The sequence below is a fragment of the Penicillium cosmopolitanum genome, assembly GCF_028827165.1.
Source record: "Penicillium cosmopolitanum strain IBT 29677 chromosome Unknown utg000004l:1.0-4361866.0:1.0-4365735.0, whole genome shotgun sequence".
Classification (NCBI taxonomy): Eukaryota; Fungi; Ascomycota; class Eurotiomycetes; order Eurotiales; family Aspergillaceae; genus Penicillium; species Penicillium cosmopolitanum.
Window position 1 is genome coordinate 2,471,132 of NW_026622674.1, and position 26,672 is coordinate 2,497,803.

Sequence of the window (26,672 nt, forward strand, 5' to 3'; positions counted from 1 at the left end):
CAAAAGGAAAAAGAGGGACACTAGTACCAGTAATAAAGACTCTTTGGGACAAACGATCTATTCGCTGTCGCTAGCACTGCCAAGGTCCGAGTCCTCGGCCTGGTTTTGCATACCCTCAGCCATAATGTACTCCGCCTTTTGGAGGACCTGCTTGATCTCGTCGTTGTTGAAGACCAGCTCGACCGGCTTCTGATTGAACTTATTCCGTACTCGGGGGTCGCAGCCGGCGTCGCACATCATCTTCACCATCTCGGTGCCTAGTTCCCTGTCCTTGTCGTTGGCGTATCGCACAGCGATGTGGAGCGGTGTGTCATCGTCCATTCTCGTCTTTGGGTCGCATTCGAAGTACTGGATGTCGAACAGAGCGTCCATAACGTCGTCTGTCGCGAGAATTTGTTAGCGCGGGGGTTTGGTTCGGGAGAGGGGTAGCTTTTCTGCTTAGGAGGAAGCGGTCTACATACAGCTTCCGTAAATGGCGCAAATGTGCAATGCGTGGTTGCCTAGTGGATCTGTCACGCCGTTGAAGAACTGTGCCACTTCCTCATTTGATTTCTCCTCCATCGAAGCCAGGACTTGTTCCAGTAGGTGTGGTTGGTCGCGGCGGCAGGCTTCCACGACCAGCTCGCGGGGTGAGGCACCCTAGGACTGAAAGTTAGCGGGTATGCGAAAAGCAGGGAAGTAACAGTCATAACGCACTTCTTCGTCGGCCATTGTTGAGTACAAGTCCCAATTCGGAGGTTGTTTGGGGAGAAGGCAGTGGTTCCAGTCGCGCGGCAATAGGGACACGGAGCTAGTCGGTGTGAAACGTGGGAAAACACGAGACGAAACGGCGGGACGTAGAGTCAAACGATAAAGGTCTTGTTCCCAGAAGTTCAGTAAAAGGCGTATTTACAAGCAGAGAATTTCAGATCTTCGGTTCAGGGTCTCAGTAGCGTGGCAGTGTAGATGTTTGTTCCCCAGGGACATCCCACGATCATGTGACTTTCCGAAAACCCCGCCGTCTAAATTTAGCCGCGCGGTTAGCTTGCCGGCGCAGTTGGAGATTTGGTCGTCCTGCAAGTCGACAGCGTTTGAGCCAGCAGGCGAGGGTTACGCTTCTCTTTGCTTCAGCTACGGTTACGGGTCTATACCAAGATTGATCTCACAGGGATATTGAAACTCTGCGCCAGCTGAAATGCCGCTCGTTTGTTGGTGATCCCCGATCGAGAATCGCAACGAACAGAAAGCTAACGAATCTCCTCTTCAGTCTGTCCCAACTGCAGCAATGCGCTGACAGTTTCCCGAGCGGAGTCCTCGACTCAACATCCGATGGGCATCAACCGATTCGAGTGCCGCACCTGCCCCTACGAACAACCCATCGTGCGACAGACCATCTTCGAGACAACCGAGATGAAGCAGAAGGAGGTGGAGGATGTATTTGGCGGCAAGGAGGAGTTTGCCAATGCCGATAGTGTGGGCAGTACGTTGCGAAAGATTCTCCTACCCCTAGTCTATATTGCAGACCGGACCTTTGGGTTGGGTCTCAGGCTGGATCCTAGTTGGGGCTGGAAACTAATTACAATTTCTTCTCTTCTCCAGCACAATGCCCTGCCGAGAACTGCAACGGAGACCGTGCATACTTCTTCCAGCTGCAGATCCGCAGTGCAGATGAGCCGATGACTACATTCTTGAAGGTAAGTGCCCACATCTTCCCCCCTTACGCACACGCGGGCGCCGCATTATCTGACAGCTGTATGTAGTGCTGCGACTGCGGTGCACGGTGGAGAGAGAACTGATCTGATCGCTGGGATGAGATCACGAGGTGGAGGGGACTCATTTTGGAGAGGGAATTGTTTCCCACTCGGGCGTCAAAACAAAATGGCGCATCATATAATTTTGTTCTTTACTTAGTTGGGCGTTTTGGTACGAACGCATACACATGGCTACAGCGGCGGCTGTAGATGAGATACCCGAATTTGATCGACCATACGTCAATGATAGGCCGGAGCATTCGCGATCGGCGATTTGTAGGCTAAAAAGGAAAAGAATAAAAAAGGAAAAAAAAAGTTTTTTGGGGGTTGGTTGTAACCATGGGTCTTGCCAGCCTCCATACTTTTTTGTCTGTAGATACTACACTATAACCACCTGTACTAATATGACTCAGGCTACTGGTAGTTAGGGATTCTACAAGTGTACCAGTAATTCATGAGGCTTCCCAGCCATCAATTTATCCTATATTTTGATTCATTCATTCTATCTATTGACGTCTGTGGCAAAAATGCCTCTGCATGACATGTGCAGCCTGGTGCTGGTGGGTCTCGATTTGGCGGTGACTGCTGGATGCCCCGCGGGAGGGGTTACTCTATTGCTGACATGGAAAATTGGGCTGCATTTGGTGTTATCTGGAGGGGTAGTCAAGAGGGGGGACTCCCCCTCTGTATAAAAAAAAAATAGTAAAAAAGGGAATAGAAAATAGAAAATAGGGCAAAACCAAAACAATTACTCCGTACTACTGCGGCAATTCCACTTAAAGAAGGCCCGACAACTGCGTTGCTGCCCAGTGGTGGGTTGAAAGGACCACGATGAGGAAGAAAATTCACACCGAGTGGGGACTGGTGGGAGGGTAACCAAGGAACGAAATTGGGGTGTATAGGTACAAGCAGCAGCGTAGTAAATACTATGAGAGTAAAAGTATATCTACGACGCTAAACAGCCCACCGCAGAATTTTCTTGTTGTCCCGCTGGAAGACCCCACCAGAGCTGAGATTGACCAATCACAACCCCAACAAACGAAAGGGCTAACCCAGCCCACTTCGCCTCTTCCCTCGCTTGCCCCTCCATATAAGAATTTCCCCTCCTCGCCCCTCCCACAGACTTTTTCTTTCCTCCCTGTCTGCATCAGTACGTATATCTTGCCCCCCCTTCAACTTTTCTCTTCTCTTTCTTTCATCCATCTAACTCTCTGGCGCACAGTACCTCTACACACGCTGTAGAATCTGTGCAATTTTCAGGATCTTCCTAGTATCTTACAAAGAACTTCAAGAACCTAACCGCCAAAATGGGTAAGGACGAGCGTACTCACGTCAACATTGTCGTTATCGGCCACGTCGATTCCGGCAAGTCCACCACCACCGGTCACTTGATCTACAAGTGCGGTGGTATCGACTCTCGTACCATCGAGAAGTTCGAGAAGGAGGCTGCTGAGCTCGGAAAGGGTTCCTTCAAGGTTCGTTCAACTATCCATCCACATACCCATCCTACCCAACCCCCATCGAAGACTTTTCATCATACTGACCCATTCAATAGTATGCCTGGGTTCTCGACAAGCTCAAGGCTGAGCGTGAGCGTGGTATCACCATCGATATTGCTCTCTGGAAGTTCCAGACCGCCAAGTTCGAGGTTACCGTCATTGATGCCCCCGGTCACCGTGACTTCATCAAGAACATGATCACTGGTACCTCCCAGGCCGATTGCGCTATTCTCATCATTGCCTCCGGTACTGGTGAGTTCGAGGCTGGTATCTCCAAGGATGGCCAGGTTAGTATCCCACCCACACACTCCCACTCTCAATCTCACTCACTTACACTCGATTAGACCCGTGAGCACGCTCTGCTTGCTTTCACCCTCGGTGTCCGCCAGCTCATTGTTGCCCTCAACAAGATGGACACTGCCAAGTGGGCCCAGGCCCGTTACGACGAGATCGTCAAGGAGACCTCCAACTTCATCAAGAAGGTTGGCTTCAACCCCAAGACCGTTCCCTTCGTCCCCATCTCCGGCTTCAACGGTGACAACATGCTTGAGCCTTCCCCCAACTGCCCCTGGTACAAGGGTTGGGAGAAGGAGGGCAAGAACGGCAAGGTCACCGGTAAGACCCTGCTGGAGGCCATCGATGCCATCGAGCCCCCTGTCCGTCCCTCCAACAAGCCCCTCCGTCTGCCCCTCCAGGATGTCTACAAGATCTCCGGTATTGGCACGGTTCCCGTCGGTCGTGTTGAGACCGGTAAGATCATCCCTGGTATGGTTGTTACCTTCGCTCCCGCCAACGTGACCACTGAGGTCAAGTCCGTCGAGATGCACCACCAGCAGCTCAAGGAGGGTGTCCCCGGTGACAACGTCGGCTTCAACGTCAAGAACGTCTCCGTCAAGGAGGTTCGCCGTGGTAACGTCGCTTCCGACTCCAAGAACGTAAGTCACTTCTGAATATTCAATATCCTATCCCCTTTGACTCCTTTCTAACCCTATAACCAGGACCCCGCTATGGCCGCTGCCTCTTTCAACGCCCAGGTCATTGTCCTGAACCACCCCGGTCAGATCGGTGCCGGTTACGCTCCCGTTCTGGACTGCCACACCGCCCACATTGCCTGCAAGTTCTCTGAGCTCCTCGAGAAGATTGACCGCCGTACCGGAAAGTCCGTTGAGGACCAGCCCAAGTTCGTCAAGTCTGGTGATGCCGCCATCGTCAAGATGGTTCCCTCCAAGCCCATGTGTGTTGGTACGTAACTATAAAATTCCCGATTTCTCTTCTCAAAGCAATGCTAACTCCCTCACAGAGGCTTTCACTGACTACCCCCCTCTTGGCCGTTTCGCTGTCCGCGACATGCGCCAAACTGTTGCCGTCGGTGTCATCAAGTCCGTCGACAAGTCCGTTGGTGGTGCCGGTAAGGTCACCAAGGCCGCCCAGAAGGCTGGCAAGAAATAAGCGATTTCTTCACATGATGCAGAGATGCCGTGATGATTTTCTTACAAAAACGCTTATGGATCGAGCTAGACCTAGCTTAGTCTCTCTAAAATTCTATTAACAGATTTGAGACCTAAATTTTGTGCACATTATAGACTTCAAGCCCTGTAGGCTCAGACATCGTACTAGACACTCAATCGTAGCCGTAAGCCGGTATGTTCCTTGCTCAAAGGACCTTGTGCAGATAAGCAGTTTAATTCTTTACAGGTGTACTCAATATCTCTTGTGGCTCTTGTTGTTTACCAAACCCTCAATGCCAAGATACAATAGACTACTTTCAGAATAGTAGCTATATCAGCCTTATTTGTTTTTGGAATGTACCGTAAATTACCGGACTATTATATCAGCAGACCAAACTGTTTATTACCTGTAAGGCGAGAAGTTGCAACCGGCCTCCTCACCTGGCTTACGGCGCTACGACACATCATATTGTCTTAATGCAGTCAGCCTTCATGGAACTTATTCTGCAATTCGCTTGGAGCCAAGATCAGCTGCGGTCGAGTTGAACTATAAGTATGTGGCTTCCAGGTCCTTGACGGCAAAATCAGTTGAAATTGAAATCGAAGCTTTTCATCATCCTGTCGAATCACCAAGCTCTTCGTTATGTGCTATATTCCGCAGCCATGGCCAAAGAATCGGTCTTCTCCTCGAATGAAAAGTTTCAAAGCACCACTTTCGATTATGTCATCGTGGGCGGCGGTACAACCGGACTGGCCCTCGCAGCTCGTCTAAGCGAAAGGTCTTCGATCACTGTTGCTGTCCTTGAGGCAGGCGAGTTTCGCAAAGACGATGAAAATGTGGAGGGCTTAGCTGGAATGCGAAAGATGCTTAATAATTCTGATTACGATTGGGCTTTCAAATCAACACCACAGGTAATCACGGGTCAAGCAGCTCTCGAGCAAGCTTATGTATAGGAAACATTTAACTCACGGTATGGCAGAAGCATAATGCCCACAGAGTCCATCATGTGCCTCGAGGCAAGATGCTCGGCGGGTCTAGTGGAATCAATTTCCTAGCACACACCCGGCCATCTGCAGAGGACCTAGACTCTTGGGCGACTCAGGCGCCTGGATAGTCTCGGGATTCCTTGCAGCCTTACTTTGCTAGACACGAGACGCTATTACCGGATCCCCGTTCCGGCGAGCGTCCGAAGCATTTTGTGCGGGACCCCGAGATTCATGGTCATTCTGGCCCCGTCATGGTCTCATGGTCACCAACACCTCCCAGTATCACCTCTACTGTGATCGACGCCGTCAGCGAGGTCTCGGTTCCATGCGAGTACACGGATCCCTCTGCAGGCCGTCACCTGGGCTTTGCTCATAATTTCACGACAGTCGATCGCCGCGATGGTAAGATTAAACGCAGTTACGCCGCTAACGCCTATCTCGAACCCATTTTGGATCGACCCAACCTCCATATTTTGACGCAAGCGATCGCATTCCAGATTGTATTAGAGGAAAACCCTTGCACCGCTAGGGGTGTGAGATATATGTACAATGGAAGTGAGTACGAGGTAAAGGCGAGCCGAGGAGTGATTATGTCCGCCAGCACAATCCAGAGTCCAAGGCTCTTGGAGCTGTCTGGTATCGGAAACCCAGAGATATTACGAGCGGCTGGTACAAAGTGCTTAGTGGAACTGCCTGAAGTTGGCGAAAATCTCCCAAGAACACCCTGTAACGAGTGTTACATATGAGTTGACTGAGTCTCCGCATAACGTCACCATGGACTCTCTATTCACCAACCCGGAATTAGTTCAGGCTGAAGTAGCACGGCTAATGCAAACAGGAGAAGGATTACTTGCAGGCACCGCTGGCAGCCTGATTTACATACCTTACGCGACTCAAGTCTCCGAAGATCGCTTAGAGGAAACGGTCAGCACGGTAGCGAGGACAGTTTCAGGATCAACCTCTGCGCATTATTGCGAGCAGGGAGAGCGAGTGATTCGGCTCCTGCGTGACATCTCTGCGCCAGCTATCGAGCTGATAGCCATGCCCTGCAACTTCAATGTTGCAAAGTCCAATGACGACCAGAGCCGAGTGATAGCTGGTCCTCCTGAAGGTTATAACGATTGCTTCTCCCTGCTGGTCATCCCAGTGTACCCAATGTCTCGTGGCAGTACACATATCACAAAAGCATCCCCTGGGCAGGATTGGCGGACGGCAGCACCGGAGATCGACCTGTCATTGCTCTCTCATCCCTCAGAAGTGGATGTCATGGCAGCTGGCCTCACGACCGCGGACAGAGCTTTCAAGACATCCCACATGGCAGGCCGGGTCGGGCGCCGCGTGTCACCCCCTATAGAAGTTAATCTGGAGGACGTGTCTCAGGCGCGTAATTTCGTCCAAGAAAGTGTTATGATAATTAACCACAACATTGGCACGTGTGCCATGCGCCGTGTCGTGGATGATCAGCTGCGAGTCAAGGGTGTTTCCAATCTACGGGTGGTTGACTGTAGCGTCATACCCGATCAGATCAGTGCACATACGATGGCTACTGTGTATGCTTTAGCCGAACGGGCAGCACATTTAATTAGTCAGACTGTGTAGTGGAATATACCATGTGAAAAGAAATGAAATCCACAGGCATAGGCTAAGGCAAGAGTGTTGTAGATATCTCCGAATCTGTGAAAGAAAATAAGCGTGGCACTGATGCACGGCACACAGCCGAACTCACATTTTTACGATGAATACGTCTACACACCTGTGCACATAGTTCAACTGTGTGTACAACAAGCAACTTGAAATCATAGTATCACTTCAATTCCAAGCTAGAGGCGCCTCGCAGAAAGGCCCGTTCGTCTATGTCACGGCGGCGATATTATTATCGATGAAACGATCCGCCTCTCTCTTCAGCATCAAAATACAGCTCGCTACAAAGAAAGCCTCTACACCTTCAGCGTCGACATCCTTTTCGTCCTCCCACATGCGCAGATCCATCACTAAACGACCACCATTACCTCCGGAGTACCTAACAGAGCCGGGGGTGCGGAATTGGTCGTTTCGAATAAGCTGAGCGATTCTGGCGCCGCTCTTAATCTTTGTGCCATTCGGTAATACAATGCGATCAATGCGCTCCAGAATGAGCAGCGAATTCGCATTAAAGGCTTTTCTTTCTTCCCGACTACCGTAGCGCCACTCGAATTTGCCAAACGACGTGTCGAAAACCTGGGCACGGCTAATAATCGACCGGCCTTTGACTTCGACTAGTTCTCCGCATAGATTATCATCATCTATAGCCTGCTTAACCGAAAAATTGGAATCGTGGGGTAGGATATGCATTCTGGGATGTCTTCCCGGGCCCCAGCGATAGATAGTCGAGATAAGAGCATTCTGACGTGGATCAGATGGACGCACCAGCGCACACGAGTTGGAACTGCTCTTGAGGCGGACAGAGGTGTACTTTTCTTGTATAGGTACTCCGGATTTCGTGCTGTAGACAGAAATATTCTCTAGCGTTTTGCGGCCGCTGAGTGCTTGGTTGGTATCGTATCCAATGGCTTCTACCTGAAGCTCGCTTGTGGAGAGAAAGCGGTCGGAGGTGGAGGATTGGCTGCTAGCGTAGTCCGATGCAATGGCCTCCGAGTCCTTGTAGTCGGGGGGAAGACTGGAACTTCCTGTCCTCTATTGGCTGAGAACTTGAAGGGTTCGGTCTTGACATTAGTGAACGTGTAAATAGGCCCATCGTGCTTGATTTGAATATTCAAGTTTATTTCTCCCAAGATCACGGAATAAAAGCTTGGTAAGTAGCAAGTGTGACTTTAATAAAGCCAGTGTTAATCAAGATAATGGCATGTTTCTTGCTAAATAAGTGATCTACTGCGCCATACCGCGATCCTCCTTACGGTGATGATAGGGTCCACAGTGACGTCATAGGTGCGAAGGCGACCACTCACATTACATTTACTATTTGTATTCAAGCTAATTTAGCTCAGCGTGGTGCTATGAACTGACAAGGCTTAGCCGGCCTTTCCTGAAGGGGAATCATCTGGCGCTCAATAGATCTGCGGCTGAATGCTGCGCCAGTATCCGGGCGTTAGAAGCTTCAATCTATGTAAGGCTGGTTAATCGCCCTAAGCACCGCCACGCTGCGCATAGGTGCAAACAGGGAGAGCATAGATGTATTACGTAGTACAATAATTACGGGAGCAACAGACCGAGATCCCGGAAGATAGTACAGGAAGCTTGCGCTAATATCCCACTCTATTCCAGTGCCTTTTTGTAGGCCAAGTGATTTGTTGGCTAACAGGTAATTAGGGGTGAAAGTCTAGAGATGTTTTGCTGTCAGATGTTGGAGAATGTGGAATATGATCCGGTTTCTGCATACAATACAGTGAATTGAACACATTTCTATGCCTTGATCCATGGCCATGTGAAGCCACATACAGTCTGGTCTGGTTGCACGAGGTTGTACGGCTCTAGATAAGTTTCCAGTAAGCACTAGAATACTCGTAGCCCACTCAGACGGCTACTGTACATTAGCGAAAATAACAAGTACTACTACATAGTTGGAGTCCGCAAAATCCACCGCTTCTGGAGTTGTGTGAACCTTATTGTTTGCATTACTCCAGGCTCCAGCAATATCCTCGTATCTCCCATACAAATATGAGCATGCTGTATGTAACTTGTGTTCTGTAAAAATCTGTATTCGTAAACTACCGGAAAATGATTATTTCCATTGCTTTCTTAATAAAGTTCAGCGTGACTTGGTATCCAGGGTTTGGGGAACAAAGGAAGGGTGTTGGGACGTTCTAGATTACCTGGCTTAAGTCAACGATTTCCGAGAAGATCCCCATGAGGATCCTTAGCTTTCAAAAGTACAGCGAGACAGTCGTAATCCAGACCACAGGAGCTCCATATTTCCGGGACTTACTTGAGTTAATATAGCACATGTCTCTGGTAACTAATCGGTTTCAAAAAATACATCAACATGGACCTGGATATTGACAACAATCATGGTATTCTACCCGTCGACGTTGTGTATCAGGCTCTGGAGTACCTACTCAAGCAGCTACAAGTAATAGGTCACCCCATCAACAAGAAATATCCTTAGGTTGTAGAGATCCAAAGGTAGAGCTTCAAACTCATTACTAGAACCAGTATTTTGTATATTCATCGATGCAATTATTTTGTAAAAACTCCAGGGTATCACAACAATGTCTCCAAACTACAGCCAGAATATTCCAATAGGAAAAGAAAACCGGGCCATGCAACAACCACAAAACATTCAGACATTCACATTCAACCCGACCCGAATCAATCCGAATCACTGGCTGACTCCTCTTCTCCCGAAGACTCAGATTCCTGCTGCGTGGCAGGGGCAGAGCGCCTAGACCGTCTCGGCCCCTCGCTCCGACGTGCATCCGCATCCGCATCCGCCTCTACCTCCTCACCACCACCACCGCCACGACCACGTTGTCCATTCATCCCAGACTCCTGCGTCAGCCCAGGACGTTCACGAATCCCCAAACTCCTCCTCAACCTCCCCTCAAACGCCTCCCTCCTCCTCCTCCTCAATCTGCGTCATTTCCCCGCCCAACACATCTTCATCTCCGTCCCCGTACCCAGGAACCCGGCCATTGGCATTACCGTCTCCCACCCCACGCCCATAAACCTCCCTCACAAGTCCAGCCACCCCCTTCGTCCCCACTTCAACTTTACCCCGCGGCCCGACTAGGAACTCAATCTGTTCTTCGCCGCCGTCTAGCTCGCGCGTTCGAACGAGGTAGCCCTCTCGAATCATTCGCTGGAGAAGTTTGTCTGTGCGGTCGATGGGAGTGTGTGTTTCTGCGTTCATTCGCGTGAGGTAGCGGTCTAGTTTTGGTTCGGCGAGGGAGCCGCCGTTTAGACTTATTAGGGCTATTATGAAACTGTAGAGGCCTGTGTAGGTACTTTCTGTGCTTGCGGAGGGGGCTTTTGTTGGTGGTAGGATTGTGGAGGATTGGTAGGATGGTGGTAGGGTTGTCGTTAAGATCCAGGATTTATTTCCGGATGAAGGTTTGTCGGTTTTTTGAGCGGCTATTCAGGAGGAAGCAGTATTAGTCTCTGTTGTCTTCTCTTTTCTTTGTTTTTTTTCTCTCCAGCCCCGATCCAGATTGAGGGTCTTCTCCATTATAGACGACCAGGTCAAAAGAACGAAAGGAAATGGGATAACATTTAGACTAAACTCACCCCGCCGCTGTGAAATGGTCGTCTTCTCTCGCGCAGGCAATTCAACCATCTCCATTCCAAACCGACTCCTCAACTCTTTCTGCGCTTGCTCAAAGACAACCTTAAACTCGCGCGTTCCCTGCTCGCCGAAAACTTTGGCATTAATGTCGGTTCGGCGGATGGTAAGACGTGCGTACTCGCTTGCCAGTGCGAGACGGACCATCTTCTTGACCATCGCGTCGAGATTTGATGGTGCACCGCTTCCGCCATCCTCTGCGGCTGAAGAGGAGCGTGTTCTTTGACGGCGGGCAGGGCTTGGTTGGGGGGTTCCGTCGTCTGAGTCCGCGGGTGCGGGCTGGTTCTAGGTGTTAGTGGGGGGTGTTGGTTGAACTTGGTTATCTTTCACTTACTGCTTGTCTTTTGCGGACAGGAGGCATTTTGGGCGCTGGGTTGGGTGTGGTCAAAGTTTTGGGTTTGGGGTGGTGTGTTTGAGATGGAGTGGACGCGACGCGGGTCCGATCAAACAGCGATTTTACCGCATCCGGCCATGTGGTCCGTGCTCTTATCTATGCCCAAGTGCCCTACCAGTATAGAATGCTCTTCGATGCTCTTGGATGCTCTTGGATTGAGTTTCAAGTGGTGCTTAAGGTATTCGGATAAAATATTTTTGCAGTTTACGAGTACACTGGAAGTTTCATTGTTCAAATGGTCTGTTGAGAGCACTAGTACTAGTCGTAACCTGGAAATCATACTGAACAACTTGAAGCTTGAACGATCGACAATATATGTAGTGGAGCACCCCACCACATTCACGACAACAAAATCAAAAAAAACTTAATCAAAGCAGACGCAATAATAGGTATTATTTTTTCTCTAGGAATCAAGGCGGCGAATCAAAAAAACAGGCGCTCAAGCAAAGAAAGAAAATACAATCTAATCAGTGGTTGAATCAGTGGTTGGTCTTCTCATTCACGACTTCCTTGACTTCTTCCTTGGCAGTCTGCAACCAGGTGTTGACCCACGCCAACGACTCCTGCGAGATAACCAAGCTAGTCGTGATAACCGCCTTTCCGGAGGCAAAGATGCCATCGCCACCGCACTTCTTGTATTCCGATCCATAGGTGTCGAAGAGGTGGTGCTTGACATCGCCTGCGACGCGCACCGGGTAGCCAGCGGTGTTGTAGATAGTACCGCGGATCTTCTGGGTATCTTCTCGGACGATGGGGAAGCGAGTATCGATCTGGCTCAGACCCTTGTCACCGAGAGTATCGGCACGAGCAAGGTAAGGTGCAACATAGTTGTAGGGCGCGGAGAAGTAGGGCAGGACGGGCTTGGCCAAGCGGGTGTAGCCTTGGTCGGCGAACTCGATGGACTTGGCACCGTATGGGTTGCCCTTGAAGACGGCGATGGAGTCGGAGACGACGGGGTAAGAGGTGAGGTGCTAGTGAGTCACGAAGTAGTGTTAGCCAGTGGCGCAAATCAAACGGGATACGGCGCTGGGTAGCTGCATACGTTGAGGAATTGAGAATGGACCTTCTCGCCGTTGACGATTGGTTCACCCATCTTGTCAGAGTCGGCGTGGGGCATGAAGAGGGAGATGGTGTGAGTGTGTGAGAGAGGGAAAAGAAGAAGAGAGAAAAGACTTCAGATATGAGGAATTCAAGAAGTAGAAAAGAGCAGAGTCCAAGGGAAAGAAAAAAAGAGAGAGTTCGCAAGGTGGTGTGGGCTGTATATAGATTTTCACATGTGATTGCGCCCGCATTATGCAATTGCCATTGGCCTCACAAGGCCCCAGCGCAATCGCATCATCTGTGCGCAGGGATCGTATTCCCCGGCTGGTTTTGCCTCTATGTACATTACTTCATCACTCTGTTATTTTGTGAATTTCTATTTCCTTTTTCATCCTTGGCAGTTAAAATGATGCTTGGTTCGATTTCTCGACCTGGGCTGGATCTGGATCAGACCTCCCTGCTGCAGCTTGCCCTGACGCCATGGCAAATTTGGCTTCCCGGTAATGAGCGACTCTACTCCTTCCAAGGTTTCCTTCCTATCGACTTGATATCGACATCCAGCAATTTACTCTCCCGCGACCCAAGGAATAGGATATCCCGTTGCGCAATCATCGTGTTCAGCAGAATTGCATTAGCTTGCAACATAGGTTTGATAAGACCCCCCTTCACATGTGATTGCGGGTCCAACGTCGACGCATTTGGATCCACCACGACTAGAGCATCTTAGCCTCACTGATCGACTCTACGGGAGGTTTTATGGTATGTCCATACATATTCGCAACATTCATTTACAAATAAACCAGACCCTGCCAGCGTGAGCACGCTATCACCCGGCGAGAGCAGAGAAATTTACACTACTCGAACGATTGACTCCCCGCCATGAACCTTGTTCCTCCACGAAACCCCCACTTCAAATCCGGGCTTGGGGCGAGAACATCATCGATGGCCCTCTTATCAGCCAAGGAACCGGCATGCCTAGAGCCGTCATGCCTTAGTTTCATGACTGGCTTCTGGCCGTGACACCTGCAGCCCGGAGTCAACTTGCTCATCCTCCCGCCTTGAAAATTAAAAAGAATCCAGCCTCGCTCCCCCCCCCCCCTGCTGTCTCCTGTCTCCTGCACCTTGTATCCACTCCCCTTTGGCCTGAGCGTCGCCTAGCAAACCTCCTGTATGGACCGGCGCGAAACGCAAAAGAAAAAAGTCCCATCAATCTCCCAATTGTCATCCCGCTTTTGCTACTCGTATCCCCCTCCCTCCCCCATTGCCAACGATCCTGGCCAGCTAGCCACCCAACCATGCGGCAAAATTAAAGCCGGGATAGGGCGAGTAGCTCGTGAAATGGAAATGGAAAATGGAAATAGAAATGGAAATGGGGACCGTCGGCGCTCTACGGAGTACTGCACGTATGCGGCTTTTCCAAAGCACCAAATAGCACAAGGTTCAAGTTCTAGCCAGGTTCGCGATCGGCCTCTACCCTAGTTGATCCTGAGCCCCTCTCCTCTTCCTCCCCTCCCTGCCCCCAATTGCGTGCGTCCCGGGCGTGCGACTGGTACATTTGATGATTCGTCGTAAAATCATCCGATCCTCGGCGATTGGATTGACCATACTAGTACACTAGGTCGGGGGTGCAGGATTCGAAACCGTTGAGAGTCGGCATTCCCTAAGTACACTATCCGTATATCAAGATTTATTACCCACGCGCGCATGCTGCGGTTGGTCAATTGGCTGGGCGCCCGGAGGCTACTGCTGCTGCTGATGTTGGTGTTGGCGTGGAACTGTGTCACGATAGGTGGGATGGGATGAGGGTGTGGTGTGGTGTGTTGTATTTTTGTGGTACATACATGCCACCTTGAGCATAAATCGGAAGCTACGGGGGTTGAGACAAGTTGTGCACTGCATGTGCTTGTTCAAGTTCATGTTGCTTCTAGTCTGGATTGATGACCTGCGTCTCGGAGAATATGGCTTGTCTCAGAAGTTGAATGCTGTCCGAGCTCCTCGGGAGCTTGTTCAAGTTCGATATACTTTTGATTTGAATTTTTTTTCTCTTTGCTGTCTGTTTGGTTTTTCCGACTAGACGACAGAATGGCAACATCTTGGTCGATCTGGTGGCAATCCCGTTGGCTTAAGCACCGAGTCCGTGTAGATCAATCCATGTGGGTTCAAGTTGACTGTCACGGTCAATGTTGAGAGTCTCGGGTTAGGTCGCTTGCCAGTGCGGACTATAGTTTTTAGTTTGATGAGCATGCCGAGCCGAACAACGGACTAGCACTCGTACTTTTGCTATTGTTTTTTTTTTGTTTTCTCGTACGTAAATATTCTCCGGCTTCTTGGACTACCAAGTTCTCCGATCCGATTCGTGATTGTATCGTGAATCCTGCTTGTCCCGGACAATCGTTTCTCGATGTAGTTTGTGGTGTGGCAAGTTCCCAAGGTTGCGCCACCAGGTATGTATGGCCTTGGAGAAATGGAAAATCTTGTGAACCTAGGCAGGCAGCGATAGAAGAAATACTACCTGCTGGTTTCAGTACCAAGATGCCGTAGATCCTATGCCAAAATATTGAGATATGCTTCCTTATTGGAGCGCGACCTTGTCGAGGTGGCGGATTCTGCGGCCTCCCTCTGGTCTAGATGGGATCTCGGCTGCAGATGTATACATACATAGTACATATGCACATAGTACGTCCCTGCCGTCAACCGCGGAAGCTCCTGATTGAATTTCTTCTGGAATCAAGGTCGTTTCACATGCGAAGGGGCTTTTGGAACTAACAAAGGGTCCACTGTCGACTTCTAAATTGGTTGGTGTAGTCAAGATAAGATTTCGATCACATGGGCTTTGAAAAGCCACAGGTCATGTCTACGCTTTCTTTACTCTAGATCTGACGCGAAAAGAAACATGTGACCCGAGGAGGCGTTCACGAGAATGTTTACTAGTATGTTGTTAGAAAGCCACCCTCATCGAGTTGCCAAGGACATCGTGGAAAAGTTCTGCCTGGCCGAGTGTTGGGGAGAGCATCCCATCCCATCAACACGATGATAGCATGGCTGCGGGGGGACCGAAAGGGTGTAGGACTTCTGAGACTCTGACGTCAAGCGCATGGGGAAATCGAAAAAAACTGTGCTGGCAAGAAGCTGCAGATGCATGCAAGGATTCGTAAGAAGGATCATTTGAAAAAAGAATAATTGTTCATATTTTCCATTTCATTCAGGCAGGCGCCAATTTTGTAGGGCGCCCCCTTCGCTCAAAACTGGAGTTCACCGATACATTCCCGATTCTGTTTCCAGCTATGGTATATGCCTTCCTATCCCAATTCAGGGAGCAGAAAATGTGCTCGATGCTTTTTTCCCCCTCGCCTTCACCTGAACAACGACAAACGCCCGTGATAAACCGTTTAGAAGCCTGGATGAGAGTGAAAAGTCAGCAAAAAATTAATTCGAGAAGAGCGCCGATCAAAACGGTGGAGTTGTTTGAATCGGTGTGGGTATTCGATGGGACGTACGCAGAGCAGTGAAGAACCAGCGGTTCTTGCCGGAAGTGTAGCGGTCCTCGAGAGCCTTCTTGATAGTCTTCTTGGCGTCCTCGCGCTGAGAGACCTCCTTGAAGGTGTCCTGGGAAACGACACCCTTGAGACCCTCGAGCTCCAGAGTGTAACGGGTGGGCATCAGGTGGTTGTAGTTGACGACCTTGATGAAGGGCTTGATCTTGGAGCGGCGGTCGACAAGCTTCTTACCCATGCGGCGGGTGACCTTGAGGGGGGTAACGCTCGATACCGGCGACAATGGCGAAAGGGAAGGGGTGGGCCTTGGAGCCAGAGTCCTGAGGCTGGACAATGACGACCTGTAGTCGGAAAGAAAAGCGCTGGTCAGCACTTGGATTCACATATTCACAATCTTGAATTCCGGTCCTCCATCAAATTGGTTTTTTCGTGTCGTCAAAAAGAAATGCATTTGAAATAGCAATAGCTTTTCAGTCGTTGATTCGATGTTCCAATGATGCAGTCCGTCTCTATCTTCAAATTGTGTGCGCAATTCGGGGGGGATATGGGCGATTTGTCGTACCTTCTTACCGGCGTAACGGCCACGGGTGATGATGGCCACACGGCCGACCTTCATGACTGTCGCATAATTCTCGTCAGTATGGAATCGTAGAGACGTAGCGGATGAGATGAATACTCACACTTCATTGTGAATGTCCCGGTTGGCGAGGTTAACGGGTGGGTTGTCGAGTACGGAACGGTCAGTCAAGATCGAAGTGTTCGTTTTTTCGCCTGGGCGGGCAGAGGGTTCAGGGCAAAGCCGATTTGTGTGCCTCTGCGTGATTGGTTGTCTTACCGACTGGAGGACGCTAGCTTGAAAAGGGGGGTTACCCCATTAGGTGGATTCGGGAGAACTAAATCCCGCGTCGCGGCCTTGATGCCTTGATGCCTTGATGCCTTTGTGCCTTAGCGCCTCACCGCCTTACTGCCGGGGCCTGGACTGATGCCCAACGTCACCGCTGGGCTGGTCACCGCCTTCAATGTTTACATGGCGACAGTCGCAGTTACCCGTTGCTAGGGCCCACATCTGATGTGTAGGCCGCGTAGTGGTCCTCGACCTTGTTCGTCCCTCCACTCTCCACCTGTTTACTTCTTATCAAGTTGATCTTCCGGTTGATCGAGACTTTTACACCGTCTTTTGCACTTTTGTGTTTTCCAGCGAATTCTGCTCTGCTCTACTCTGAGCTTGTTATGCCTTTGACGACCTTGTTTTGACCCCATCCGCATTCTCCGAACTACATTCCCATTTCCTTCCTGTCAATACCTTACTGAGACATCTCAACTTCTTCTCCACGACAATAACACACCATGCCGTCCCAAGATCGGGACGTTTCTTCCCGCGATCGGGAACTCGTCCGGCATCAGGGCTCTCATACTGACTCTGCTCGCCTCTCTGTTCCAATGTACGTGATTTATCTCATTCTTATGCCAAGCAAAAACCCACCGTGAACGACTGGAAGAAGATGCTAAAGCGTCGCTCGCGCAGGTGGGACAGTTCGGATCCTGAGCGCGCTCCTCCGCCACTACCTTTAAATCCTCGTTCAATGAGCCCTGTGACAAAATCCAATGTGTCGCCCAATGTTCAGGCTATCGCAGCCAAATTCACAGATAAGTCGAGCGAGAACGCTCCGAGCTCCTACACAACAAACTCAATGCCCAAGTCCGGTTCGCCTGAGCGACAGCTGGTCAAGGGCCATTATCATAAGCGCATGCAGTCTCTACCACCTGCAGACACCAAGGGTGATGCTCGCTCAGAGTTTTTGAACTACCTCGAAAACCGATCACCAGAGCGTCCTCTACGAGCCACAATTGTCGACCCCGCCAGCAAGTTGCAGGACACAAACAAGTCCGCTGGCTCACCTCCAAGCCGTCCTGTTGAACGGGAGCTTCCCAGTTATATCTCAAACCGATACTTGTCGAAGCCTATTTTGGGCGAGAACACACCTCCTTCCGCCACAATGTTAGCACTTCAAAATATGCAGCTACCAGAAAACGACCCTCCTTCCCCCTCGAAAGCCCCCAAAATGATCACCGCATCTGCCGAGCCACCTCAAGCGGACCGCGCCACTCCCACGATGGGTTCACTCGAATCGCAAATCCTGAGCCTGACCGAGATCGCCAGCAGCTTACAGCGTGAGATGTCCAATCTCAGCCGACGAAGCAAGGACAATGCCACCGATCTTGTTAGCTTGAAAGCCGCAACGAATGCCCGAGATGAAGATATCAGGGTCAGCTTGAAGCAGCTGACTTCGAATCTTACATCAAAGTTGTTGGATAATGATGGCCTAAGGTCTGATCTCAAAGCTTTCCTGAAGCCTCGTGAAGGCATTAACCCGAGTGAACCGGATAGTCCCAACTCCAAAAGAAGCTACTCCGTACCGCGCATGCCGAGCCCAAATCCTTTCAGCAGCTACGATCGAGAATTCTGCGGCTCCCGGGACCAATTTGCTCCGATGGCTCTGCCAGCATTGCCTTGCTCGAAAAGGTTCTTCGCGAGATGGCCACAAAGGAGGGCGAGGAGAGACTTTTGGAACTTGTGGATGAAATTAAGACACGCCCAGCTTCATCGGTCTCCGACAAGGATGCCGATAAGAAGGTCACCAATATGCTCGAGGAAATCCTTAATATCGTCAAAGAGGACCCCTCTAGCAGAGCCCTTGTGCATTCGATGCAGGCCATCAACAGCACTTCTCCGAACGAAGCCAACATCCAAGGTACGCGGTCTCTGTCTGCGGGCTCTATGGACCCCAGTGCTACCGTCCAAGCTCTGAATTTCAACAAGAGCGACTTGAATCGATCGTCATCGGGCGAGGAAGACATGATGGCTATTCTGAGAAGCGTCAAGAACAGCGTCATTGAGGGAGGTGGTATGACGAATGGCGTCAAGAGCCTTGTGCGTGAATTGCGTGGCGAGGTACTCGGAATGGGACGTGAGTTGGCCAGGAAGCTTGAGAACGTCGAATCGAGCCGGGCTATCGACGATCAAGAGAAACCTCAGCCGCCAAGCGCGGAGCAAATTTCCGACATCGTCCACGAGAGTCTGCAAAGCCTCCAGGAGCAGCTGGCTGCTACGGTCGAAGAGAGTCGTCAGAACTCTTCCGCATTGTCCGATTTCCAATCAACCATGAGTCTCGCTTCTATTTACTCTGTGGTCAAGAAAGCTCTTGATGAGCTGGAGCTCCCCCAGCCCCAGGCGGCGGAGCCTCATGGACCTGTAATGGAGAAAGACGATATCCTCGAAACTGTTCGCGAGGCCTGGGAAACGTATAAGCCCGAAATCGAGCTCCAGAACTTCGGGCTGGAACGAGATGAGATCTTGGATTGTTTGTCCGAGGGCCTTAGGGACTACCGTCCGCAGCATGAGCAATCCATTACATACGATCAAGTTCTCGACGCGGTCAACACCGGCATGCAGAACTTCAGCCCTCCGCCTATCGAACACCCTCCTCGATCACTCGCGATGAAATTATTTTGACCATTCGCGAATGTCTCGAGAAGCCGGAGCCCACCTCGCGAGGCTTGGATGAAGATCATGCCAATCACCTGAATTCTATGAAAGACGAGATTCTGGGCGCCGTCGCTATGCATGCTGCAGAGAAGCCTGCTTCTCGTGGCTTTGACGAGGAACACTTCAACCAATTCCATGCTATCAAAGACGAAATTCTCCACGCCGTTGCGATGCACGCTGCCGAGAGACCAGACTCACGCGGCTTGGACGAGGAGCATGTCAATCTTTTCCACTCCATTAAAGACGAGATCCTGGGCGCCGTGGCTATGCAAGCTGTTGAGAAGCCAGCTTCCCGAGGTCTCGACGAGGAACATATGGACCACCTCAATAACATTCGTGACGAGATTCTACATGCCATTTCGCATCATGCTGCCGAAAAGCCTGCTTCTCGAGGTCTCAATGATGAGCATATTGAACACCTCGACTCTCTCCGTGATGAGATCCTGAATGCGGTGACTGGATCCATGGCCACTCAAAGCATGATCAGCAAGGAGTCTTTTGATTCTGGCCTCGGCCGAGATGAGATCGTCAGCGCAGTCTCCGATGGCCTGGAGGCCCATTTCACAGCGTCCAAGGAGATGGAAGAACCTCGCGTCTCTAGGGGGGATGTGATTAATGCTGTGAATGACGCCTTCGATTCCCAGCAGGCGGCTCTTAGCACTGCCGTTCAACCCAGCATCTCCCGTGAAGATATTGTCAGCGCCGTTGCCGACGGAATTGAGCTTTCGCGCAAAGATCAAGACACAGCAGTTGCCAATATCCAACCTTCTGTCTCGCGTGAAGAAATTTTGGAAGCAATCGCTGACGGCCTCAACAATTCCAGCAAAGACCAGGACTCGGCGCTTGCGAATCTCCAGCCTTCGCTTTCCCGAGAAGAGATTCTTGAAGCGATATCCGAAGGCCTTCACAACTCGAGCGAGGCAGATAAATCCGCCCTTAGCGCCAGTGTCGGTCCTCAAATCACCCGTGAAGATGTCTTTCAAGCAGTTATGGAGGGCATGGAGAACGCCAATACCATGACTCGCGAGATCGAACTTAACAAAGATGATCTGATGGAGGCAATTACTGCAGGACTCCATGAAGTGAATAGCTCCGCAAACGCAAATGCCGGCGAACAGGTTATGGACCGCTTGCAGGATGTTGTTGATGGTATGAAGGAGGAGTTCAAGCAATATTCCGCTGCCAATGGTAGGGACACCGAGCAAGTCCTGAGACGCCATCAAGGATGGTCTTGATGTGGTCCGAAAGGAGATCGAAGCTCATGTCGGAGCCGCTCATGATGAGGCCGGCAAGCTCGAGATCATCGACACCGTTAAGGAGGGCTTCCGACTCCTCCAAGCCGACATGGAGAAGACAATCACCGAGGCCTCCCTGTCTAATGAGTCTCGCGGTAATCCTGATACACCGGAGCTCTTGGACGCCATGGAGAAGGAATTCGAACATCTTCGTGGCACAATTGTGAATATGGTTGTTCGGGATACAACCGCAGGTGACAAGGACGAAATACTGGACGCCATCCGAGAACTCTCAGATCAACACAAGGCAAATGCTGGAAACCATCAGATCGCCAACAGTATTCGCGAGGAATTCGAAAACATCCGGGAGCGTATGGATTCGAGTCTTGTTCGAGCAGAACCCAGCTCCGATAAGGAGGAGATCATTGCCGCCGTCCGTGAGCACCTCGAGAGTATCCGCGAAGAGACTCTTAACAGGAAGGATGGAGGTGAGAGCATGATGTCTGCCACCAGTGAGCTGCTTGATGCATTTAATGATGGCATCGACACCATAAAGGACGACCTCAAGAAGCTCCTGGAGAAGCCCGCCGAGTTCGACACAGCTGAAGTCCTCGATACCATCAGAGACGGTCTTGCTGACCTCAAGCTTGATATTGACTCCATTCGCCAATCTCAGAAAGAAACCGACGATGCCAGCACCGCTCGCGGTGGCGAGCTTACGCTTGCTGATCAGCCAAACCTTGGCTCTGATATCGAAGGATTGAAAACCCTCATCACTCAACTTCAGGACAAGGTTGAATCTCTTGACTCAACACCCCGGGCGGCCGAGGCGGAGCCGGCTGAAGATGCGCTGAAGAGGGCTCATCTTGATGAGGTTCTTGTTGCTATTCAGGAAGTCCAGGTCGTCATTGCTGAGATGAGCGCCGCCCGCGATGCCCAAGAAGGACAAGTCCGCAAGGAGGATATCGAAGGCATCGAACACCTCATTATGAGCACCAAAACCCAGATCGAGGAGATCGTTTTCCCCGCTCCGGATCAAATTGCTACATCCGAGCATATCGGCACCCTCGAGACCATGATCCGAGAGGCCAAGGACACCATTACTGAATTGTCCTCTCGGATGGAGGCCGAAGCACCTACAAAATCTGACATGGGTACTTTGGAGGGCTTGATCAAGGATGTTTGGATTGCTTTGGACGAACTGAAAGGCAAGACTAAGGAAGGGGAGGAAGGAGAACGTGAAATCGAAGAGAACGCCGACTCTGACAAGCTCCTTAAGTCTGACTTGCAGACCGTCGAAGCAATGGTTTTCGAGGTCAAGTCACAAATTGATGAGCTGAAAATCCCCAATCCCGAGACTCTCCCGACCAAGGAAGAAGTCCAACACCTGCAGTCCCTCGTCACCGACTTCCAGGAGAAGATGGAGGCGAACAATGACATGACTGCGCAAGGATTTGATGCTCGAAAGACTGAACACGCTGGCTTGTTTGAAAAGATCGACGAGGCTAAGCTCGTTGTCGGTGAACTCGGCGATGAGCTCAAGAGCAAGCTCGATGGAAGCACCGAGGGTCTTACTGAGCTCAAGCAGCTCCTGGAAGGTCTTGCCCTATCCGCAGAAAATTTCAGCACTGTCGAAAGCATCAAGGAGCTCACCGACCTCATTAACCGGGAGTTTGAGCGTGCCCACGGCGAGGAGAATGCCAGCAAGCTGGACAAGGAGGAGCGAGATGCTGCGGCGATGGTGAAGCATGACGAAACTCGGGCTGCCATTATCGTGGAACTTGGTACCAAAATTGACGAGAAGATCGGAGAGGTTATCGCCAAATACGAAGATGCTCATAACTCTCTTCACTCGAAATTCTCCGAGACCGAAGAGCGCGATTTGGCCCATGCCGAGGCTGTCACGAGCACGAGGTCTCTTGCTGAAGACATCAAGCTAGTCATCGGTGCTATGGGAGACAATGTCAACCAAACTTGCGAGAGCATTGGCGAAGACACCAAGGCTCTCTTCGGCAAAGTCGATGAGTCTTACAACAGAATGGAGGAGATGCACAATGAAGTCAAGTCGCAACAAGAGCAGTCGCGGAATGAAAACGAGAGAGCCGCTGCTGCCACTGAGCGGGTTGAGAGCAAGCTGCTCGAATTTAACCCTCAGATCCTCGAAACTGTTCAACAAATTCTGACAGTCGTTAGCCAGCACTACGACCACTCGCAGAAATCTGCCGACGATTTCAGGACCGAGCTGTCTGCTCTACCGAACAATATCCCAAGTATGCTTCCTGCTTTGATGCCTCCTCCGGAGACTAGCCGCGACCTTGAGGATGATCCCGTACACGGCAAGCTGAATGATATCCTCGAACACGCAAAGAACACCAAGGTCCACGATGTCCTCAATACCCTCCTGGAGCACTCAAAGAACGATCAACTTCATGATAAGCTTGACCGAGCTTTGGACCAGAGTGCGGGCCCCAAGGATGAGATTTATGCCAAGCTGGATCAGCTTCTGGATCACGCCGCCAACGACAACAGCTCACTGCATGAGAAGCTGGATGCCCTGCTCAGCCGACCGGAGCCCACTGCATCTGACGAGCACTCTGTCACTCAGATGATGAAGCTTGACGAGATGCACAAGGACATCATGGAGAATACTCGCAAGATGAACGAGATGTTTGCTGCTCAGTCTGCTCTTGTAGCCGAGGACACCGAGCGAAAGCGACGGGAGGCTGAGGATGCCGCAATTGCTCTCGAACGAAGAGTGGCTCAGCGAGAACAAGTCGAGTCAGAGATTGTCGGTCTCCATGAGGAGAAGGATTCACTACTGAAGATGATCCAGACACTGCAGGCGGAGAAGGATGATATTGCTAAGCAGAACACGAAGCTGAGCAAGGAAGTATCCGGTCTTGAAACCGCCCTTGAGATTCGCCATGAAGAAATGCAACAAATGGAGGACCGCGCAGATGGTCTCGAGAAGCGCATCTTGGAGGGTGTTCTGGATCATGCCCGCACTGTGTTGCTCAGCCGCTCCACTGGCAGCCAAATGAACCTCAGACGTAACCGAAGTGCACGCAGCTCTCGCACCGGCGCACGTAGTCCTAGTATGACTAGTGTCGCCTCTACAGCCCGAGAGTCAAAGGATCCTCGCAGCCTACTCGGTAACGGCGTCGGCATGGCCCTGAAGCGCGGCTTGTCAAACAACCTCAGTGCCGCAGCTGCCCCTGTTCAGCCAAACATTGGCAAAGAGCGTCGCATCCTCAGTTTGAGCCACGTTACAGGCAACCGAGGCGTGGACCGTCAAGCTAGTGGCAACGGCGGTCTCGCGAATCTTAAGCGCAGCCATTCAGTCAAATCCAACTTTTCGCTACGCAAGTCTTCCTGGGCCGGACGGGTATCTATTGCCGACAAGGAGAACGAAGCCTTCCGTGAAGAGGATGAGCCTGCCAGCGATCCCGAGAGCGACACTGGAACTGAACGTCGGACCAGTTATGCGGGTACGGAGCGCAAGTCTAGCTACGCCGGAACCGTCACCGACAGCGTGGTGACTGACGTGACTGAAAGTGTAGCCTCGACTGATCGACGAACCAGTGGTATGAGCAGTACGACTGATGGTCACACTCAAGTCGCCGAAAGCTCAGTCGGTGGAGATGATGTCGAAGAGCAGTCCAACTATGACGAGCATGATGAGTCCGACCGAGCATCTGAGTCTGGATCAGAGTCAGACGATGCCCAGACTGCTCGAGGGGATGATGATGATGATGATGAAGAAGAAGAAGATCCTAAGGAGGAGCTCAATGATGACGAGTTGCAGGATCTCGTGGACAGAGATATCTCAGACACTGCTTCTCAGATGGAAGCGCAGGTGTTAAAGCTGTTGGAGCCGCCCACTGATAGTGGCCTAGGCACAGAGACTGCGCTTTCCACGTAATGTTTTTTTTTTGATTTTTTTTTTACTTTATTTGTTTGTTTCGGTATGATGCTCCGGAGTTTGGGTTTCTGTTCTGTTTCCTTTTTCATATACCACCTGTGTGTTACCGTTTTCTGTTATTAAGACCCTGTATGATTTTCCCTTTTATGTGGATTAATGAACATTCCTGAACGTCACTTTACATTGTCATTCTCTGTAGTCATCCAGTATAAAAGTCATCATCCTTAGCTGTATACTCTTGTGACCGTGGTCACCTGCCTATCATGGCAGGTGGTCAGGTGACGTCCCAACGAATGTGGCTGCCTCAGGCCCGTGCCGAGGCCGCCTCCCCGGAGCTACATTGAGACCCTTTTCTTTAGCCTCCTCGTCACCCATGGATCCTTCTATGCAGTGAAAGGAGGGAATCCAGTGTGCTCGTCAGCTTCATGGTAGATTTGGGGAACATATATTTCTCCCTTGCATAGTTACCCACCACTTACCTCACCCCCCGGCCATCCGAGCTCCCCACATCGGGTGATAAGCTGCTCGACGGCATCCCACGATGCTCGACCCCCTCGGTCCCCCTCCAGCATGGCTGCGGAACTTGGTCGAGCCTTACGCTCTCAGCCTGAGCAGCCCAACTCTCCCCGAACACGTCCATGAAGTCTTTCTCGCCTTCGCCTTCTACCAGTTCATCCACTCATTCTTGTCGCCATGGTTGTCGCCGATCCTCTTCCCGAAGCACTACCCCAAGTTGAATGCTCGGACCAGACTGAACTGGGATATCCATGTGGTTTCGTTGGTCCAGAGTGTTCTGATCAACGTTGCTGCGTTATGGATGATGTTCGCTGATACCGAGCGCAGTCAGATGTCGACTGGTGAGCGTGTCTTCGGCTACACAGGCACTTGTGGTTTGATCCAAGCGCTTGCTGTCGGATATTTTATCTATGACCTGATTGTCAGCGTCGTTTATATCAATATGTTTGGTATTGGCTTGCTATTCCATGCCGTCAGCGCTCTCTGGGTATTCAGTCTCGGCTTTGTGAGTTCAAAATCCGCCCCTCGGTGCCTTTACACATCTACAAAAGAAAGACACATTTCTAACATTTGAATTCCTTGATCAGAGACCATTCCTCAACTACTACGCCCCCGTTTTCATCCTCTACGAGCTTTCCAGCCCATTCCTCAATATCCACTGGTTCCTTGACAAAATCGAAATGACCGGCAGCCGCACTCAATGGTACAACGGCATGCTTCTCCTCTCGGTCTTCTTCTGCTGCCGTCTCGTCTGGGGTACCTGGCAATCAATCATGGTCTACATGGATATGTGGAACGCTTTACAGCAAACCTGGTCCGCCGCATCATCCCCTCTCCAGACCCCAACCACAGTCAACGCCAACGTTTTCCGCCCGGACTCCGGCTCCATGTGCATTGACGAGACCTGCGCACGCGCTAATGCGGAAATTGCCCGCTTCAGCGACTTCACCGCAAATGGTGTGCCGACTTGGCTGGTCGTGACCTATGTCACGTCGAACCTGATCCTCAATTTCCTGAATTACTTCTGGTTCTCCAAGATGGTGGAGACTGTTCTCAAGCGATTCCGTACCCCTCCCGCCTCGGAGAAGGAGAAGAAGGAGGGCCAGGATGGTCAGCTCAAGGAGCTGCAGGAGAATATCCCGCAGGACGTTATCCTTGAAGCGGCAGCTAAACTCGAGGAGCAGGGAGGTGGACGTGGAGAGCTGGGACTTACCCCGGAACAAATTTCCACGGCCATCGACGCGGGATTCGGTGAGGAACTGCGCCGGCGCAGGGCCGAGTTGGTCGCCAAGGTTCCTCTTCCCGGATCTTGAGGATAATAGACCCGTTAGAATAGAAGGGGTCGGTGGCAGCTTTTGGGGCAATTCTATTTTTGGAAATACCAATGTCTCTCTCGGCTTTGCACTGTCTCTTGCTAAAGAAATCTTTGATCAATCTACTTGGCCCCACGAGTGAAGACTTGTTCGTGATGAAATCGTTGCTAGTATGCTCTTTGGAGCGGCATCTGGTGTTTACGGCCTTGTCGGTGTGTCTGTCAGATTTGATATTTGTTTTATATGCTTTTGGGGTCGATGAGTGCTTGAG

General features: G+C 51.0%; 10 protein-coding genes across 10 annotated transcripts; 5 read left to right on the forward strand and 5 right to left on the reverse strand.

Moving 5' to 3' along the window:
- Nucleotides 1–57: 57 nt before the first annotated feature.
- Nucleotides 58–711, reverse strand: N7509_002311 (ankyrin repeat-containing protein ANK1; the record flags this gene model as incomplete). Its single annotated transcript, XM_056626948.1, has 3 exons — nt 58–380; nt 462–639; nt 697–711. The coding sequence occupies 3 exons, from the start codon at nt 709–711 to the stop codon at nt 58–60; spliced, it is 516 nt and encodes a 171-aa protein (XP_056492743.1).
- Nucleotides 712–1,248: 537 nt separating this feature from the next.
- On the forward strand, nt 1,249–1,775 carry N7509_002312 (DNA-directed RNA polymerase III core subunit RPC11; the record flags this gene model as incomplete). The annotated part of the gene is made up of 3 exons (XM_056626949.1): nt 1,249–1,459; nt 1,579–1,673; nt 1,740–1,775. Coding segments are annotated over 3 exons (342 nt in total), but the record flags the coding sequence as incomplete, so codon positions are not given.
- A 1,262-nt stretch (nt 1,776–3,037) lies between these two features.
- Nucleotides 3,038–4,678, forward strand: N7509_002313 (elongation factor 1-alpha; the record flags this gene model as incomplete). The annotated part of the gene is made up of 5 exons (XM_056626950.1): nt 3,038–3,205; nt 3,286–3,516; nt 3,574–4,164; nt 4,228–4,471; nt 4,530–4,678. 5 exons carry the CDS (start codon nt 3,038–3,040, stop codon nt 4,676–4,678), a joined length of 1,383 nt encoding a protein of 460 aa, XP_056492745.1.
- A 662-nt stretch (nt 4,679–5,340) lies between these two features.
- N7509_002314 (GMC family oxidoreductase) lies at nt 5,341–7,263 on the forward strand (the record flags this gene model as incomplete). Its single annotated transcript, XM_056626951.1, has 3 exons — nt 5,341–5,625; nt 5,793–6,333; nt 6,383–7,263. 3 exons carry the CDS (start codon nt 5,341–5,343, stop codon nt 7,261–7,263), a joined length of 1,707 nt encoding a protein of 568 aa, XP_056492746.1.
- Nucleotides 7,264–7,515: 252 nt separating this feature from the next.
- Nucleotides 7,516–8,398, reverse strand: N7509_002315 (uncharacterized protein; the record flags this gene model as incomplete). Its single annotated transcript, XM_056626952.1, has 2 exons — nt 7,516–8,330; nt 8,383–8,398. 2 exons carry the CDS (start codon nt 8,396–8,398, stop codon nt 7,516–7,518), a joined length of 831 nt encoding a protein of 276 aa, XP_056492747.1.
- Nucleotides 8,399–10,201: 1,803 nt separating this feature from the next.
- Nucleotides 10,202–11,300, reverse strand: N7509_002316 (MAGE domain-containing protein; the record flags this gene model as incomplete). The annotated part of the gene is made up of 3 exons (XM_056626953.1): nt 10,202–10,731; nt 10,885–11,224; nt 11,274–11,300. 3 exons carry the CDS (start codon nt 11,298–11,300, stop codon nt 10,202–10,204), a joined length of 897 nt encoding a protein of 298 aa, XP_056492748.1.
- A 512-nt stretch (nt 11,301–11,812) lies between these two features.
- N7509_002317 (putative pathogenesis associated protein Cap20) lies at nt 11,813–12,450 on the reverse strand (the record flags this gene model as incomplete). Its single annotated transcript, XM_056626954.1, has 2 exons — nt 11,813–12,304; nt 12,376–12,450. 2 exons carry the CDS (start codon nt 12,448–12,450, stop codon nt 11,813–11,815), a joined length of 567 nt encoding a protein of 188 aa, XP_056492749.1.
- Nucleotides 12,451–15,763: 3,313 nt separating this feature from the next.
- Nucleotides 15,764–16,575, reverse strand: N7509_002318 (60S ribosomal eL27 domain-containing protein; the record flags this gene model as incomplete). Its single annotated transcript, XM_056626955.1, has 4 exons — nt 16,549–16,575; nt 16,252–16,486; nt 15,872–16,209; nt 15,764–15,771 (listed from the first exon to the last, which is right to left on the reverse strand). The coding sequence occupies exons 1-4, from the start codon at nt 16,553–16,555 to the stop codon at nt 15,764–15,766; spliced, it is 588 nt and encodes a 195-aa protein (XP_056492750.1). The 5' UTR covers nt 16,556–16,575.
- Nucleotides 16,576–17,215: 640 nt separating this feature from the next.
- Nucleotides 17,216–24,572, forward strand: N7509_002319 (uncharacterized protein; the record flags this gene model as incomplete). The annotated part of the gene is made up of 5 exons (XM_056626956.1): nt 17,216–17,314; nt 17,341–18,282; nt 18,318–19,304; nt 19,331–20,603; nt 20,629–24,572. 5 exons carry the CDS (start codon nt 17,216–17,218, stop codon nt 24,570–24,572), a joined length of 7,245 nt encoding a protein of 2,414 aa, XP_056492751.1.
- A 541-nt stretch (nt 24,573–25,113) lies between these two features.
- Nucleotides 25,114–26,401, forward strand: N7509_002320 (TLC domain-containing protein; the record flags this gene model as incomplete). The annotated part of the gene is made up of 2 exons (XM_056626957.1): nt 25,114–25,593; nt 25,676–26,401. 2 exons carry the CDS (start codon nt 25,114–25,116, stop codon nt 26,399–26,401), a joined length of 1,206 nt encoding a protein of 401 aa, XP_056492752.1.
- Between the last annotated feature and the right edge of the window lie 271 nt (nt 26,402–26,672).